Raw genomic sequence first — 18948 nt, 5'->3', positions numbered from 1 at the left:
AAAAAAGGATGAGAGGAGATTTGATAGAGGTGTTCAAAATAACAAGGGGTTTGGACAGATGGGGAGATACTCTTACTGCAAATGGAAGGATTGAGAATCAGAGGACAGCGATTTAAAGTGATGGGAAAAGAATTAAAGATGAAATGAGGAAGAACACAGTGAAGACCCAGGAAGCCAAGCAGTACGGTAAACTTTGGTTTTAATCAAGATCATAAAAAGTCTGCCTATGGCAGTGCAGTCACCCAACATGCCAGTCCCTGTCTGGGCCTGCCTTCACACTGGATGCTTATGAGCCCCAGCTGAACAGGCCGCTGTCCACTATTGGGGAAGCTCATATTCCACGAGTCCCACGGGAAGATAAATCAGGGAATTCCCGGGAGCGTTATTAAACTTCTACTACCCGGCCAACACCCGACCACCTCCCAGCCGCCCAAGTCCGAAAGCTCCCCTTCTGCCACAAACTGAGGAAGTGTTCTGCGCCGCTTCGAGCACGGTTGTGCCTCCGCCAACGGCGGGTGTGAGTCGGGTGGTGTAAAACAGTTCGTCGACCGCCTTTTCGAAGGTGATCTCCACAGGATCTCCGGAGGGCTATTGCCGGGGGTTTGGCTCCAGACACGACATTGTCCATCGCTGCAGACGCTTCAGTGTCCATCGCCAAACCGGGGACCTCATCATCTTGGTGGTCTGGCTTTTAAACTATGGCAGGGTGCATACCTTGGCTAAATAGTGATTCCCGGAGGGGGGGGATGCAGTACTGACAACCGTGGCTGTGTGTCGCCTGGTGCGAGCTCTCCTCGCTTAAGGTGGCCAACATGCTTGCACAGGTTTCCCTTGGGACTTGACCTTGTAAAATACGAGCCACGTTTTCTCCAACACAATCCCTGGGAAGCAAAGAACACCATCTCTGAAGTTCTGGAAGTAAACAGCTGCTCCCACTTGCAAGTTCCTCCCTGGTGTCCTGTGATACTTTTGCTGTAGCTCTACTTTCCTGTCCAAACTTGCAATGTATTAAATCGGGTTCGGCCCATCAGCAGCTCTGCCGGTGCTATCCCGGTCATAACATGCGGCATGCTCCTCTGGTGAAAAAGGAATCCTGGCAGCCCGTGGTTTGCTTCTGCATTCCCCACTAAAATGTTTGTACCGCCTGTTCGGCCAAACCATTTGAGGATTGGTGGTACAGGGCAGACCAGATGTGCCTGATCCTGTTACTATGTGCACACGTGCGACTGTGGAGAAGTCCTCGCTCATGAAAGGGGACCCATTATCCGCGACGAGCACCTCAGGAATTCCATGGGTGCTAAACAGGCACCTTTGTTTTTCAACGGTGGCTTTCAACATGGTGGAAGTCATCCTATGTACGTCTAGCCACTTAGAACAGGTGTCCCCGAGGATTAGAAACATGGACCCCATTAAAGGTTCAGTGAAGTCTGCTTGTGGCCATACCCAGGGGCACCCTGGCCATTCCCGGTGAAGAGAAGCCAAAGAAGGGAGATTCTGGTGCTCTTGACACACAGTTATCTTCTCACGACCCGCTCATTGTCACCATCTATCCCTGGCCACCAGACACAACTTTGTGCTGATATCTTCAATTTTGAAGCCCCTGGGTGACTGCTGTGCAAAGCCTGCAGGATCAATTCCTGGCCTGGCTGTGGGATGACCACACAAACTCCCCACGGGAGGATGCCATCTTCGACACAGTTCCTGCTGTTTCAAGACAAGGGCTGCTTGGGGTGGGGGGGGGGGGGGGTTCCCCTGTAATCCGGTGAGCAGTAAAGCTTCGGCAATATGGGATTTCTTTGCGTCCATGTGCGTATCCGTGTGGCTGTTCCAGCAGAATTTCCATGAAGTTTAAAGTCGCCACGACTTTGTCCACTGGGCCAAGGCTATGGGTGGAACCCCCTTCAACTCATTAAAGAGACCCAGCAGTGACTTATGGTCGGTGATAATAGAAAAGTGCTGCTCTGAGACATATTGATGGAATTTCTTTACGGTGAATATCACAGCCAAGCCTTTTTCAATCGGCGTATAGTGACGTCCCGCATCTGCTGGGGAATGCGATGAGGCGTTCTGTCCCGTCGTCCCTTCTATCACAGTGAGGATTTGGAATGCGCTGCCAGCATTCTGGTGCAGGGAGATGAAAACCATGACTTTCAAAAGAGAGCTGGATCATTATCTGAAGAGGAAACATTTGCTGGGTTAAGGAGAAAAGGCAGGGGGGTGGCACCAGATGAATTCCTCTTGCAGGGAGAGCCAGCAGAGACCTGGTGGACAGAATGGCCTCATTATGCGATGTATCCATTTTGAAATTATAATCACAAAGTCAATGTTTTTTTTCTACCAACGCCATTTAAATTTGACGCGAGCACGTATTGGGGTGACAATCCGACTGGCCGGTAACCTCAATGACGGTAGGATGTCCTGTCTCCAGTGAATTAACACTCTCTGCAGTGTTCAATAAGCTGTGGGGCTCCTGTGCTCAGCAGGGGTGTGTCCCCATTGACTCTTTGGGGTGGTAGAGTGGGAAATCCCGCCAGACGGAAAACCCTGCTCATCCCCATGAACTTGCATTCCCAACTCGTTTCTGAAAACCATCAATTACAGAAGCGCTGGGAAGTCTCACAGCCACCAATTTGCCCTCAAACTCCCAGCACTTTCCAACCAGTGGACTTTCAGTAAAACGGAATTCGGAACAGACCAAATGATTTCCATGCCAGAAAAGGCAACCACTCCAATTTACACCCTGGCACTTGTGCCACAATGCCTTTCAAAAATCAACACTGGATGGAAAATGGGCGAGGCACTTTGAGGGCAGAGTTGCAAAAACTTTTGTTTTTATGAAACTGTTGAAGTAAAAAAAATGCACATACCCTTTTGGAAAGCAGGTCAAAGCACAGCTTGTTCTCACTGGTTCCCAGATTAATAATGCCCTGCAAGATGGATGAAAACAAAAAGAAAATAATAATCTACAATCTCAGACTTACACAACCACGGGTCATCCCAATCTCAGTTCTGGGTCAAACTGAATTAAGTCACATACAGAACTGGAAAGTAGGATTTTCACTGCCTGCAACTCGGAACACCTTTTACCAAATTTAAAAACACAAAAGCAACATTTAAAACAACGGTCGACCAAGGTTTCCTCCGATCTACGTATGAGATGCATTACAGTTGGAAGGCGTTCCCCAGAGAGATCAAAAATCTATTCTTCTAGAAAACATTTTGCAATTTTCTGAGAAATAGTGAACAAAGGCCATTATCTCACTGTGGCCGGAATTCTCTGGTCGTTCCCTGGCGGAGTGGTTCCCTGGTCCTGCCGGCACCTCTGTCCGTCGGCTTCCTGGTGACCTGGGATGGCTTCAATGGGAGCAGAGAATCCCGCTGCCGGTGAACAGCGTGCCCCCTCCCGCTGCCGAGAAGCATACGCCTGGGAGGCCGGAGAATCTTGCCCTATGTTTCTGATGTTGCTGACAGGGAATCAGAGGAAACCTTACTGCAGAGGTTTCATAAACATGGGGCAGCATGGTAGCATAGTGGATAGCACAATTGCTTCACAGCTCCAGGGTCCCAGGTTCGATTCCGGCTTGGGTCACTGTCTGTGCGGAGTCTGCACATCCTCCCCGTGTGCGCGTGGGTTTCCTCCGGGTGCTCCGGTTTCCTCCCACCGTCCAAAGATGTGCAGGTTAGGTGGATTGGCCATGATAAACTGCCCTTAGTGTCCAAAATTGCCCTTAGTGTTGGGTGGGGTTACTGGGTTATGGGGATAGGGTGGAGGTGTTGACCTTGGGAAGAGTGCTCTTTCCAAGAGCCGGTGCAGACTCGATGGGCCGAATGGCCTCCTTCTGCATTGTAAATTCTATGATGTGATTAAAATCCTGATTAAAGCGTCCAGTTGCTGACTATTGGAGGTGGTGTGAATTGCTGGGAGGTAGCTATCAAACTGCATACAGGAGGAAAACTGAAATAATTTCAATACATCTGAACTCAGGTAAAGGCCAGTTTGCCTAATATTGCTCTTGGGGAAATTGCTAGAATCCATGATTAAAGAGGTTATAGCAGGATCCCTAGACAATCAGAATGGAATCGGGCAGAGTCAGCATGGTTTTGTGAAAGGGAAAGGGTGTGTAACTAATTTATTTGATTTCTTTTGAGGAAGTAACAAACAAGGGGAACCTTTAAATGTGGTGTACCTGTATTTCCAAAAGGCATTTAATAAGGTGCCACATCAAAAAAGGTTCCTCCTCAAAATAAGTGGAGGAGGTAACAGGTTAGCATACATAAAGGATTGGTTGGCTAACCAGAAGCTGAGAGTAGGGATAAAGGAGTCTTTATCAGGTTGACAAGCTGTAGCCAGTGGAGTACTTGCTGAGGCCTCAATTATTTACAATCTACATCAATGGCTTGGATGAAGGACCTAATGTATGGTAGCTAAAGTTGCTGATGACAGAAAGAATAATCTCCTTTCAAGATGGAGATGAGAAAAATGTATTTCTCTCAGGGGGTCATCAATCTGGAAATCTCTTCCCGATAGAGCAGTGGAGGATGGGTCATTGAATTCATTCAAGGCAGAGTTAGACAGATTTTGAGAGAGATTAGGGAGTCAAGGCAGGGGTTATAGGGGGCAGGCAGTTAAGACAACAATCCAATCAGCCATGATCTAATGAGTAGCAGAGCAGACTGAAGGGGCTGAATGGGCTACTCCTGCTCAGCCGTTCTATATTCCGGGCAGCACGGTGGCGCAGTGGTCAGCCCTGCTGCCTCACGGCGCCGAGGTTCCAGGTTCAATCCCGGTTCTGGGTCACTGTCCGTGTGGAATTTGCACATTCTCCCCGCGTTTGCGTGGGTTTTTCCCCCACAACCCAAAGATGTGCGGAGTAGGTGGATTGGCCACGCTAAATTGCCCCTTAATTGGAAAAAAAAGAGAAGTTCTATGTTCCGAGGTCCGACAGGTAGTGATTGAGAACAGGACAAAAGAAATAAACACATGTTGACGTAAAAGTGGTGCTTAAAAGAAGATTGTTAAACGTAGTGGACAGCATCCAGTGTACATGACACTGGAAAGGTCAGAATTCAAACATTTTTCAATTTAAAGATAATGCAGTGCAATGTTTCTCTACGAGACATGTGAACCCAAACTCTTCATTAACCAGCACACATTTCACTCCAATTTATCATTGTCTCCATTTAAGATTATAATCCTAAAGAAAGTGTCAAATTTGTATAAATTCATTTTATGCAAATTCATTTTTAAGTGACCATCCAGGGGTATTGAATAAGTAATACAATGTGCCTTAAAAATGAAACCCTGGTTAAGAATCAAAAAATTAGTACTCTTATTCTGAAATTCTGAGATTCAGTTTGCAGACATCGTAGCACCCCACCCCCAGAATACCCGAAACAACAATTAAATGGTTACAAATAGAACTCCAAAGACCACAGCCAGACAGAACTTTAAAGATGGTTGAAATAGCTCAGCAGACTTACATTAGGGTTTTTATCCTCATCGTGTTTGTCTGCATGGTAGGCATCATAACCTTCCTGAATTATTCCACAGGAATTAATAATTTCATTTCCTCGCTTTGATAAATAAACGCTAGATTCAGGTTGTTGGAATGTTGGGTTAATTTCGACATCGGTCACTGCATCTTTCGGTCCATTTGGTACAGATTGGCTCTGTTGAGGCATTACTCTACTGCTGCCGGCTTTAGAGGTAGAAGCCGAGGATGGGGGACCACCTGCCTCTGTGGCTTGACCAGAAGACTGTGAGAAAGCCTGGCTGATGTCTAAGCCCACGGTCTGCATGGAGCCTCCATGCCGGAGTGCATTCACCATCTGAGCAAATATGGTGAACATTCTGTACTCGTGCTCCCTCTCCAGTTCCATCCGACGCTGCTCCAACTGCATCCGCCTGTCTTCCAACTCCATGTCCCGCTGCATCCTCCGTTCCTCCATTTGCAGGAAACGCTCCTCCACCACTCTTTGTGCCGTTAGAAATTTGAGAAGAATGTCGTCCAACGGATCCTTCACCCGGGGTGGCTTCCTCTTCCGCCGAAGTCTGTGAAGCCCCGAAAAGGCAGGTCCAGAGGTATGCATCCCAGAGGACGTACCGCTCACATTTGGGTCCATGTAACCTGCAGGTATCATCATAAACAAAATGTTTAACGTGATTATTTTAAAACATGCAACACTCAAGAAAATAAAGGGTTATTGTTTTTGAAACAAGAAGTCCAAAACTGAACTCATCGAAAGTCATTTCATTTTCAACTTTTTTTTTTAAAACCCATTCAGGAGAATGTGGGCATCGCTGGCTGGGCCATCCCTAATTGCCCTTGAACTGAGTTAACTACATTGCTCCGGGTCTGCAGTCACATTAGTGAACCAGGTGGGTTTTTAGGACAGTTGACAATGGTTTTGTGATCATCATTTGACTAATAATTGAAGATTTCTATGATTCAAATTTCACCATCTGCTGTGACAGGATTTGAATCCGGGTTCCCGGAGCATTTCCCTGGGCCCCTGTATTACTAGTCCAATGACAATGCCACTACACCACCACCTTGTTGTTTTGGCTTAGCCGTGCAGAGCTGCTGGGCAATAAACTGTCTAATATAAAAGTTAAAAAAGGAATGAAATAAATCAACAGGGTGTTTGGTCCTGAAACCTAAAATGAAATTAAATGAAAATGAAAATCGCTTATTGTCACAAGTAGGCTTCAATGAAGTTACTGTGAAAAGCCCCTAGTCGCCACATTCCGGCGCCTGTTCGGGAAGGCTGGTACGGGAATTGAACCGTACTGCTGGCCTGCCTTGGTCTGCTTTCCAAGCCAGCGTTTTAGCCCAGTGTGCTAAACCAACCCCTAAACCAAGGGAAGGAAAAGAAAACTGACCCATGAAAACTTAATGGGGACTCAAGTCAGGGCTTCTGTCCACCATTTCTTCAATCTGTCAACAGCGGTCACTGTCTTTCTGTGTAAAATTCACGTGCTTTTTCCAAATGGCCATGATTTGTCTAACTTTCAGTCAGGGCTGGGTGGGGGGGACGGCAGTGGCCATCATAAACACGCCCAATCCGATCTTCACCAAATGGCCACTGACCATACCTCCAGCGGGGCCTGGGAGATAACAAATCAGGAAGCACAAACCCTTTCTAATCCAAGGATTTGAACACTCTTGCCAGCACCTTGGCCGCGATCGATTAACACAGAACAGACCAGGCACCTGAAGCTGGGATCTTCCTGGTCTGTATATCTCAGATACTCATTAGATAAGCCTTTGGGAAACCTATTTATTAGTCAAATTTGATCATCAAAAATGCAATGGCACCGAGTTTCTGACAGCTACACCTTACAGACGTGTTTTCCATCCTCAAAGACATGACCCCTTTCAGCAACAGTGAGAATAACTTTCTGCCAAAAAACAGAACTGGCATTTTGTAACGTTTCCAGTAACCACCAAGCAGATACACTCAGGAGTTACAAACTCTGGTTTGATATTGGTACTGAATATGCCACAATGACTTTTCAGTTTCATCCCATGGACAAATAGATGAAGTTCAGTGAAATGTTAACTTTTACTAATACTGACCCAGAACCAATGAAAATTCCTCAAAAGCCCTGAAATACAGCTGCAGCGTTTTGGTCAATGTAATATGCACGTACAACTGGAAGACATTCTTTCATGGGATGTGGGCATCGCTGGCAAGGCCGGCATTTGTTGTCCATCCTACTTGCCCTCGAAATAAGAAGCTTTGTCGGCCATTTCAGAAGGCAACCGCTTGGCTTGGGTCTGGAGTCACAACAATCGATGATAGATTTGTGGTCATCATTGCTGAGGCTAGCTTGCAGTTCCAGATTTTATTCATTGAATTTAAATTGCACCAGCTGATGTGGAGGGATTTTTACATAGATACATAGAATTTACAGTGCAGAAGGAGGCCATTCAGCCCATCTAGTCTGCACCGGCTCTTGGAAAGAGCACCCTACCCAAGGTCAACACCTCCACCCTATCCCCATAACCCAGTAACCCCACCCAACACGAAGGGCAACTTTGGACACTAAGGGCAATTTATCATGACCAATCCACCTAACCTGCACATCTTTGGACTGTGGGAGGAAACCGGAGCACCCGGAGGAAACCCACGCAGACACGGGGAGGATGTGCAGACTCCGCACAGACAGTGACCAAAGCCGGAATCGAACCTGGGACCCTGGAGCTGTGAAGCGATTGTGCTATCCACAATGCTACCGTGCTGCCCTTATGAACTCATGTCCCCAGGGCATTGCCCAAGGCCTCTGGATTACTAGGCTCAGTGGCAATTGCTTAATCTGTGTCGAAGGTCAAACATTTCCCTGACTGAGTTGCATTATAATTCATATCGGTACCAACTGAATTTGAAATTCAGCCAAATCAGAGAGACATGTACTCACTTAAAACATTGTGACAACGGCAAGTAAACAAGTATCGAAGTTTAAAGAAATTATTCAAGAAGGAACTCGTCAGCGTGCTGGTAGCACTCTTGCCTGAGTCAGCCGGTTGCTGGTTCAAGTCTGACTGAAGGATCTGAGCACATAATCTAGGCTGCCTATACTCCCAAACACATGACCCCTACCACCTAGGAGCAAAAGTACAGCAATTGCACGAGAACACCACCAACTCCAAGTTCCCCTCCAAATCACACACCATCCTGACTTGGAAATATATCACCGTTTCTTCACTGTCGCTGGGTCAAAATCCAGAACTCTCTGCCGGAATGTGGCGACTAGGGGCTTTGCACAGTAACTTCATTTGAAGCCTACTTGTGACAATTAGCGATTTTCATTTCAAGAGAGAAATGTATAGCCTCGGTTCGAAAAAAAAATCACAAAATCGGCGTGTAAAGGATAGTTATCCTTGGGTAAATTAGCTTTTATTGCTCAGATCAGTGGAAAAACTGGATTATTCATGCCCTCTGGAGGCTTTTAGGAAATATTGCAGAATTTAGGTAGGAAATCACATTAGGCGCTGTAAGTGTAGAGTCCTGTGGGTTTGTCACATCACCTCAAATCAGCTACTCACTATCGAGCCAATTTTTATGATTTACATTCTTGTGCGCTTTACTGCTTTAAAAAAAAATGCATAAAGTATATCTATGCCCTTTGTACACTTGGATCTCGTTGCGGGATTTGCTCTCCTCACAGCGCAAACCCCAGTACAGAACTACCAACTAAAACAGTTCAAACTGTTGATGGTAGCTGAATAATGGAGAGAGGAGCACAGCTAATATAGTGCTTCACAATAGCGCAGCACATTCGAGTCACCGCTTTCACATAGTCACATCGGCCAGACACCTCAAGTCAACAGATAACTAAAATATACACACCCAGATTATGCTGCTGCTTACATGTACACCAATACTCCGTGTTTCAGCATAGCTCCAGCAACCTGGATGGTACAATACAGGTGATGCATAATTCCATCTTGGTTTTCAAAAACGAGCCCGTAGGTTGTCACACAAAAGATCACTAAAGTCAGGTTGAGTCACGTGGGATTGAGACAGGTTTAGCCTGGGTAATCAATTGCTTGCTTTGCATATTCAGAGGGTAGTTTTGTTTTAATTTGACCTGGGATGTGGGTGGCGCTGGCTGGGCCAGCATTTGTTGCCCATTCCTAATTGCCCTTGAACGGAGTTGCTTGCCATGCCAACACTACAATGAAATTACTGTGAAAATTCCCCAGTCGCCACATTCCGGCACCTGTTCGGGTACACAGTGGGGGGAATTCAGAATGTCCAATTCACCTAACAAGCACGTCTTTCGGGACTTGCGGGGGGGCGGGGGGGGGGGGGGGGGGGGGGGGGGAACTGGAGCGCCTGGAGGAAACCCACGCAGATACAGGGAGAACGTGCAGACTCTGCACAGGTAGTGACCCAAGTCAGGAATTTAACCTGGGACCCTGGCGCTGTGAGGCAGCAGTGTTAACCACTGTGCCACCCTATATATTGTATAACACTAGAAGAACAATTCTGACCATGTATTAGGCCTCAATTTTGGCACATCTTCAACACTATGCTCAGTTTGTCCCATCACATGGTTCCAGGAAATATCAGGCCCCCTGGAATGACCGAGGGGATGGCACTTGACCCACATCAAGTAGCAAATCAAACATTTGTCAATTGGGTTTCACGGAGGAAAACAAGTACTGTCACATTTTCAGCAGCAGTGGTATAAACATTGAACAATATAGAAAGATAGAAAAGGAGACAATAAAGAAGAACAAAGGATTAACACTTTAAAAAAAAAGAGAACATGGAACATAAAAGGGAAAACACAAAGCAAATGAAAAGGGCAGGAGGAAACAGAGCGAGCGTAACAAAAACCAAGAGGGAATGGGGGAACAGGGAAGGTGGGTGAAGAAAAAGGCAGTGTCAGAGGAAAAGGACAAATGAAAGAGATCGGTGAACTGAAGTGGGGAGGCATGTGGAGAACCAACTGATGGGGAGGGAGATAAGGAAAGGGGAAATAGGCGAGCAGATTGGGAGGAGAGCATGATGCAGACATACGGTGAGGAGTACGGAATGAACCAGAGAGAGGAAGAGGTTGGCTGGAGTGAAGAGGGAGGACAGCCAGTTAAAAGCAGGGAATGAGAAGAGATGAAGAGGGAGGGAGATAGATAGACAGAGAGTGAGAAAAATAAAGAAAGGTTAGAGAAAGACAGAATGAGAGAGGAGAGAGAAAATGAGGGGCAGGTGCTAAGTACCAACCTGATGGAGAAATGGCATTCTCTGTAGGATTATCCACCCGAGCAGCTGATGACCCATCATGATGTCCCCCTTCCAAGAGGCTCCCTTCCATTCCATGCTCATCCCCAGCTTGAAGTACAATGGAAGGGGGTAGTTCAGGTGTCTCACTGCGCTCGTCCGAGTCCACTTCTTCACATTTAATGTCCATTAGTTCCTGGGGATGGTGTGAATGAGGAATACCATGTGGAGGAGAAGTAAGGAGATGGTGGTGGTGATGATGAATGTATCCATCCCCCGCTGCCAGAACACCTGGTGGTATCTGCTGTGTTATCACAGTGTTACCCACAGTACTGTAACAAATATTTGGCCTGTTGGACAACACTCTATCCATCACCTCAAAGAACTTCCAAGTCCGACCTCCCCTACAGATCTTGTTGTTATCCTTAATTCTTCTGTACTCAAGTTTCATTTTTTTGATCTTCTCCCGACACTGGTCTCCTGTCCTGTGGATACCCTTTTCCCTCAAGACTTCTGCAATCCTGTTGAAAACGTGCTGGTTTCTGAGACAACTCTCCAATTCCATCTGAACAGACTCATCAGCCCAAAGCTGCAGCAGCTCCATCACCTCAGGATCTGACCAGTTACTCCCACGCTCATACTTCTTGCCTCGGAAATCCATCACATCTCATTCGGCTGAAAGACATTAACAGCGAAACAATATACCTTTTAAATATCTGGCTGCAACGTTACTGTACTATCCCGCAGTAAAAAGTAACTATTATCTGAAAATATTTGTGTTCCCGGCCAAGTGGGCAGCACGGTAGCGCAGTGGTTAGCACTGTTGCTTCGCAGCGCCAGGGGTCCCAGGTTCAGTTCCCAACTTGGGTCACTGTCTGTACGGAGTCTGCTCATTCTCCCCGTGTCTGTGTGGGTTTCCTCCAGGTGCTCCGGTTTCCTCCCACAAGTCCCGAAAGATGTGCTTGTCAGGTGAATTGGACATTCTGAATTCTCCCTCTGTGTACCCGAACCGGTGCCAGAGTGTGGCGACTAGAGGATTTTCACAGTAACTTCATTGCAGTGTTAATGTAAGATTACTTGTGACACTAATAAAGATTATTATTAAGTCATGATAAACTTTCTCAGTGTAACATGCATTTATTAACGGCGCTCAAAATACAAAGCTTTATTCACCCAGACGATTGACATAAGATTACTAACAGTTTAGGAAAGTATAACTTGCCTTCTATTTACATTTGAAGTTTGCTTTAGAAGACCATTATGAAGCCAATACACTTTTAACCTAATATTACGGAGTCAAATAGAATTCATACTTCCCTAATGATAAATTTTGACTTACTTCAGTGTTGTGATAAAACTAATCTTGTACAGTATATTTTATGATAAGCAAAGGAGGGAATGGACCCGAATCATACTGGCTGCATTTGAGACTTCACCATTAAGAACAACAGGAGATATCGGGGTTAAGATGATATCGTTGGATCCATAGCCGAGTTGGGAGAGAAGGTGCCATACAGAGCCTAATCAAATCAAAACCGCCATGGATGAAAACAATTCAAAATCAATATCAAATTTCTGAGGAATTGCATGCAAAGCAGTATTTCTTACAAAGGGTCCTGGCCGTCCTTCCAACAGAAAAGTTAGACCATACAATATATTACATTGGGATATTTTCTGGGATAGCTCAGTCAAAATACAGATATTTATTTTTAGCATTGTACAATTACAGGTAATTGCCGTGTCCCCCTGTGGGAATACAAGGTAAACCTTTGATATGGATAAGAAATTGGCCGAAAGGTGGAAAATAATGGACAGTTGTTAGTGGAGTTATGTTGGACTGGGGTGGAAGCACAGTCAGATGCCTCAACAAACAAACGCTGGGATCACTATTGTTTCCAACTTAAATCAAGAGCATGGTCTCAGTAATCAAATGCAAGTTCAGCTTGCATGAAATACTAAATTAGAAAAGGCAGTTGAATAGAAATTCAAAACTTACAGGTTGAGATGGACAATTATGAAATTTAATTCAGACTGGTATGTAGAAAACCTCGCATTTATACAGCGCCTTTCATGACTACAGGACACTCCAAAACACTGCACAGTTATGGGATATATTTTGAAGTGTAGTCATTGTTGTAATGCAGGAAACGCAGCAGCCAAAATGCGTCTGGCAAGCTCTGACAAACAGCGAAGTGAAAGTTATCTGTTTTTATGCGGCATTGATTGAGGGACAAATATTGGCCAAGACACCAGGGATAATTCACCTGCTCTTCTTTTACGTCTACCCGAGAGGGTAGATGGGAGCTTAGTTTAATGACCCATCACTGCCAACTGTGCAACGCTCCCTCAGTACTGCACTAGGGTGTCAGCCTTGATTTGTGCTCAAGTCCTGGGGTGGGAATTGAACCAATGACCTTATGAGACTTCAGGTGAGAATGCTACCAACTAAGCTACAGCTATGGCACATTTGAATGGAAGTTGGGTAACACACATATTCTATGAATGACGTTGAAGTACATAAGCATAGAACATACAGTGCAGAAGGAGGCCATTCAGCCCATCGAGTCTGCACCGACCCACTTAAGCCCTCAGTAACCCAATAACCCCTCCTAACCTTTTTGGTCACTAAGGGCAATTTATCATGGCCAATCCACCTAACCTGCACATCTTTGGACTGTGGGAGGAAACCGGAGCACCCGGAGGAAACCCACGGGGAGAACGTGCAGACTCCGCACAGTGACCCAGCAGAGAACTGAACCTGGGACCCTGGCACTGTGAAGCCACAGTGCTATCCGCTTGTGCTACCGTGCTGCCCAAAGTAGTTCAGGACAAATTTGAGAGTGACCTTGGAGTTTTCATAAACAATCATCAGTACAGTGATGGAAGGGGGCATCAACAGTGTTATCAAGCAGCACCTGTAATAATCTGCTCATTCACGCTCAGTTTGGTTTCTGCCAGGGTCACTCAGCTCCTGACATTGTTACAGTCTTGGTTCAAACATGGACAAAAGAGCTGACTCCCGAGGTGAAGTGAGAGCAACGGTCCTTAACATCAAGATAGCATTTGATAGAGTATGGTATCAAGGAGCCCGAGCAAACAATGGGAATCGGGGAAAAACTCTGCACTGGTTGTAGTCATACCTAGCACAAAGGAAGGTGATTATGGCTGTTGTAGGACAATCATCTCAGTCCCAGAACATCACTGCAGGAGTTCCTCAGGGTAGTGTCCGAGGCCCAACTATCTTCAGCTGGCTCATCAATGGTTTCCCTTCCATCATAAGGTCAGATGTGGGGATATTCGCTGATGGCTGCAGAATGTTCTGCACTATTCGCTACTCCTTAGACACTGAACTAGTCCACGTGCAAATGCAGCAAGACCTGGACAATATCCAGTCTTGGACTGACAAGTGGCAAGTAACATTTGCGCCACACAAGTGCCAGGCAATAACCATCTCCAGTAATGATGTGGAGATGCTGGCGTTGGACTGGGGTGAGCACAGTAAGAAGTCTTACAACACCAGGTTAAAGTCCAACATGTTTGCATCTGCATCTCCAGTAAGAGAGAATCTAACCATCGCCCCTTGACATTCAATGGCATTACTATCACTGAATCCCCCAGTATTAACACCCTGTGGGTTACCATTGACCAGAAACTGAACTGGACAAACCATAAATACTGTGGCTACAAGAGCAGGTCAGGCGCTAGAAGTCCTGCAGCAAGTAACTCACCCCGTGACTCCCTAAAGCCTATCCACCATCTACAAGGCAAAGTGTGATGGAATACTTTCCACTTGCCTGGATGAGTGCAGTTCCAACAACACTCAATACTCCCAACACCATCAAGGAAAAGCAGCCCACTTGATTGACACTCCTTCCAAAAACATTCACTCCATCCACTACCGACACAGTAGCAGCAGTGTGTACCATCTACAAAATGCACTGCAGGAATGCACCAAGACTCCTTGGGCAGCACCTTCCAAATTCACAACCACTGCTATCCAGAAGGACAAACGTAGCAGATACAGCAGAGGAACACCACCAATTGGAAGCTCTCCTCCAAGCCTCTCACCATCATCACTTGGAAATATATCGCTGTTCCTTCATGGTTGCTGGGAAAAAATCCTGGAACGCCATCCCTAATAGCACAGTGGGTGTACCTACACCACATGGACTGCAGCAGTTCAAGAATGCAGCTCACCACCACCTTCTCCAGGGAAATTAGGGATGGGCAACAAATGGTGCCCGAGCCAGCGAAGCCCACATCCCATAAAAATGAATTTTACAAAACCAGTCCAAGCAGTGCAGAACAAACGCAACAGAATGTTGAATGTTTCAGCCACAACAGCAGAATACAAGCCAGAGGAAGTCATGATCGAACTAGAGGGGTTCTGGTTCGAACACACCTTGAATATTTTGTACAGTTCTAGTCATGGAGACACAAAGGAGATATTGAAACATTGGAAGCATTGCGAAGAAGTGGCTCAAGATCTGATGCCTAATCTTCGGGATCTAAACAATGAGAAACAAGTCGAGTAATTTGGGTCAAAGGTCATCTTGAAGAGGAATGGAAGATAATGAGAATTGAAATTGTAAATCCTGAACATAAAAGCGTTGGATTAATTTTAGACCCAATTGGATGATGTAATGGGGTGGGGGGGGGGGGGTGAGATTTTGTATTTTTCACCTCCATATAATCCCCAAATACTTTCTGTGATCAAAAAAATGAAGAGGGCTCCTAAAGTGGCTGTTCCACTAACAACTTGGCACAATTATTGTTTGGCATCAATTGTGACCCACACAGCAGCATAATCCACTTCCAACACGTTGACCATACCTGAAGGAATCAATTTCCCCCATCCATGGAAACATTTTTTATTCCATAATTCGGAATCTCATTTTCCCTTTGCTTCAGAACTCCAGGTTCATCCACATCACCTGAAATAGTTATCAGATAAATCCAGCTGTCAAAATTTTTTATATTTGCTGTACTTCCTTGCAACCGCCCCCCCCCCCCCCTAAAAAAAAAGAAACCAACCACTTCTCACATTCCACTAACTCAATGCAAGCAGAATGGGGTGGCTCCAAGAGATTGAATCAGAAGATTGATTAAGTATTTCAGCACAGTGGGTGCTTGTTGGGGGGAGAAACTTGCACTGTTGAGGAATGAAGAGCCGCCTGGTTAACACAGGCTGGGTCAGAATGGGGGGGGGGGGAGAGCTGTTGTGAGTCTCTCTGTCAAACAACCTCTGTAGTTGGCTGCTTTGGGGGTGAATGAAGCCTGCGGGGCTGACTGACACCTACTTGGTAATAAACCTTGGTTAGTAACAAAACAAAAACGGTGTGAAATAAACAGTGCAACACTGTAGCCTCGAAGAAAAAGTTTGCAAAACCCGCGGAGGGGGGAGGATTGCAAATTACCATCTTCAGAACGCCCCAAATAAAAACCCTTTGTATTTTCCCCCATTCAGTTTTCTGCAGTACTGTATTTCGGAATGTTATCTGCCCTTTGCTGCTAGAGGACTCCAAAGTGCCCCGTTCAATTTCCATCAGCTGCAATAGTTGACATCAGATAACTCCCCATCGCCAAGTACCAAATGCACCGACCTCAAGGTTTTATTTCCATTCCAGTTATCCCAGGTCTACTTCGCCGGCTTTTTTTTTTGTTCTTCCCCCTAAATGGGTCAGCTTGGCCAATTTTAACTGGTGGCTGCGGTGCTGCGCCCTGGCCCCGCCGGCTCTCCCTGTGTCCCCATTGTCAGTGCGGGAACTGTGACCTGGGCACGGCTCAGCTCAGCTCGGCCCGGACCCCGTCACACTACCAACATTCAACCCAGGCTTTCTCAGCCTAGACAAGCCATTTACATCCGGGTTGACGGCACATGCGTGCTGTCCTTATTCCGGGATAAATTTGGTCCGTGTCAGTCACTGGAAACAGAGAGTGCGGTGTGCTGTGTTTTTATGTGTGCGTAGCCAGCCCTGCACTCAGTGCCTCAGTGGCTGGGAGCCCATCATCTGTCACACTTTGGTTGAATTGACACAATCTCAGATTTCCCAATCGCTTTAGAAGAAGTGACACACACATACCCAAGTTATGTCAACTCAATAAAAAGTTTAAAAGCCACGCTTTTAAAAAGTATCGTGTGAAAGGGAATTAGTTTGCCTGGGCTCTGCGAGTAACTCTTCACCAGTTAATTTCTTGCTTCTCAACTGGACTACAGTATTCGTTTTAATCGCTGCCAGATCGTTAAAACAAGTTGCTGACATTGGATTGCCATCGGTTTGGCCTGGGGATTAGTCACTCACTCCAGTTTTTAGGTGGGCCGATGGAAAGTTGCTGAAATATAAATAGGGCGCCTACAGTGTTTCATTACAACAACATAAGAAATTGAGTGCAACTCCCAACAAGAGAGGGAATCAATTACAGGCTCTCTTTTCGAATAGAGGTCGTAATTATTTTGTTACTGGCACTGGAGGACATGTCAGAGCTTAAACTATGATCACATACCCTACCCTATTTCTCTTCTGTTTATTCAGTCTGGATTTAAGGGTGGGTTATGGCTGATCGGTCACATCCCTCAATATTAAATGCCTGCATTTCAAAAGTACAAATTCATTGAGTAAAATGCTTTGATGTATTTTGAGGAGCTAAAGAAATACTCATTTATTATTTCTGAAGTTCTGCACCCACACGCAACCTGAAACCAGTGTGCTTGTATTCTCTGATGTCACCAGCAACACTACTTAAAGGCCAAATGAGATGAAGTACTTGTTCCTTAATGTTCAATTCTTTAGTGATGCACTGTACAAGGTTGCTAAATGTGATACATCCCTCTCAGGATTCTCTTAGGATTTAATTTAGAGAATGAGATTGACCCCTTGGAGAACGAGACTGGGGAAGGAGAACGAGACTGGGGAAGTAATCATGGGGAACCAGGAAATGCAGGGGAGTGAACAAATACTTTGTGCCAGTCTTCACGGTGGAAGACGCAAATAACATTCCAAAAATAAATAACCAAGGGGCAGCAGGGGAGAAATAAATACCAATACAATCACTAAACAAAAGTACTAGGGAATGTTATGGGCCAGAGCTTAGAAACTCCAAAGTGTATTATGAAACTCACCTGACCTATAACTTTGTTGAATTTGGTTAGGATGAGCACAAGAGCCTTCACTTCAGATGAGATTCATCAGACTTCCTAGGCGCTTTAATCAAAATAAGGTTTATTATAAGAATATAGCAAGAATTTGTTCTCAATTACAAACATGCAAAAAAACACAACGGGTACAGTAATCTATGTATATGACTCTTAATTAATCCCCCTTAATATATTATTATTCTAATTATGTTATTATTAATAGCTGTTCCAATTCAATACAAAATCCAATAAACAAAAACCCCTTTCAAGGATGTGGCCCAGCACACTGTAATCTCACTTGAATGGGACTGGTCCTTTCCCTAAGATTCTGGTCCAGTTTCCAACCAGCAGATTCAAAACTCCTTCAGGAAAGCAACTCTAGCTTTAAGGTTGCCAAAGCAGTTTGCCACACCCAATGTGCTTTCAGTTCACTGGAACAGCTTTAAAATAAAACAGGGAAACTTTCTGCAGCTTAACACAGTGCTTCCCAACACTGCTTATTCTTCTGCAGTCCAAACTAACAAACTGGAAATGAAGCCAATAAACTAAACCTCCTCTCACCTGACAGCCACAGCCCAGCTCCACCCACAAATGACATCACTGAATGTGCTGTGAGTCATCTGGTAAATCAAAACCTTTCTTAAAGGGACACTCACATGACAGGAAGTGAATGGGGCAAAAGGCTGATAAGTCCCCTAGACCTAATGGGCTGCATCCCAGGATATTAAAGAAAGTAGCTACAGAGATAGTGGATGCAATCTTCCAGTAATCTTCCAAGAATCCTTAAATTCTGGAAAACTCCTGGAGGATTGGAAAACTTCCAATGTAACATCTTTGTACAAAAAAGGAGAGCGGCACAAAGCAAAGAACTAACAATAGGCCAGTAAGCTTAAATTCTGTCATTAGGAAAATTTAAGAGCCCATTGTAAAGGATGTAATGGCAGAACATTTAGAAATGCAAAATATAATCAAGCAGAGTCAGCGTGACTTCATTAAGGGGAAATCATGCCTGACAAATTTATTAGCATTCTTTATGGTGGTAACAAGCAGGATAGAATAAAGGGAATCAGTAGATGTAATAT

At 45.4% G+C, this 18948-nt stretch overlaps 1 protein-coding gene across 2 annotated transcripts in view; it reads right to left on the bottom strand.

Moving 5' to 3' along the window:
- Positions 1–16570, bottom strand: part of accs (1-aminocyclopropane-1-carboxylate synthase homolog (Arabidopsis)(non-functional)) — a 61385-nt gene extending 44815 nt beyond the window's left edge. Inside the window, exons 1-5 of one of the 2 annotated variants that reach the window (XM_038808229.1) lie at positions 16335–16570; positions 15565–15665; positions 10735–11406; positions 5482–6128; positions 2868–2927 (exon numbers count right to left, since the gene is read on the bottom strand). In XM_038808229.1, coding sequence (XP_038664157.1) covers positions 2868–2927; positions 5482–6128; positions 10735–11392 — 1365 coding nt within the window. In that variant the 5' untranslated portion in view covers positions 11393–11406; positions 15565–15665; positions 16335–16570. The remainder of the gene's footprint in view (positions 1–2867; positions 2928–5481; positions 6129–10734; positions 11407–15564; positions 15666–16334) is intronic. The other variant, XM_038808230.1, reaches the window with a different exon arrangement.
- Positions 16571–18948: the final 2378 nt, after the last annotated feature.

This window comes from Scyliorhinus canicula, chromosome 9 (genome assembly GCF_902713615.1).
Source record: "Scyliorhinus canicula chromosome 9, sScyCan1.1, whole genome shotgun sequence".
NCBI lineage: Eukaryota > Metazoa > Chordata > Chondrichthyes > Carcharhiniformes > Scyliorhinidae > Scyliorhinus > Scyliorhinus canicula.
This window is presented reverse-complemented; position numbering and strand designations above follow the sequence as displayed.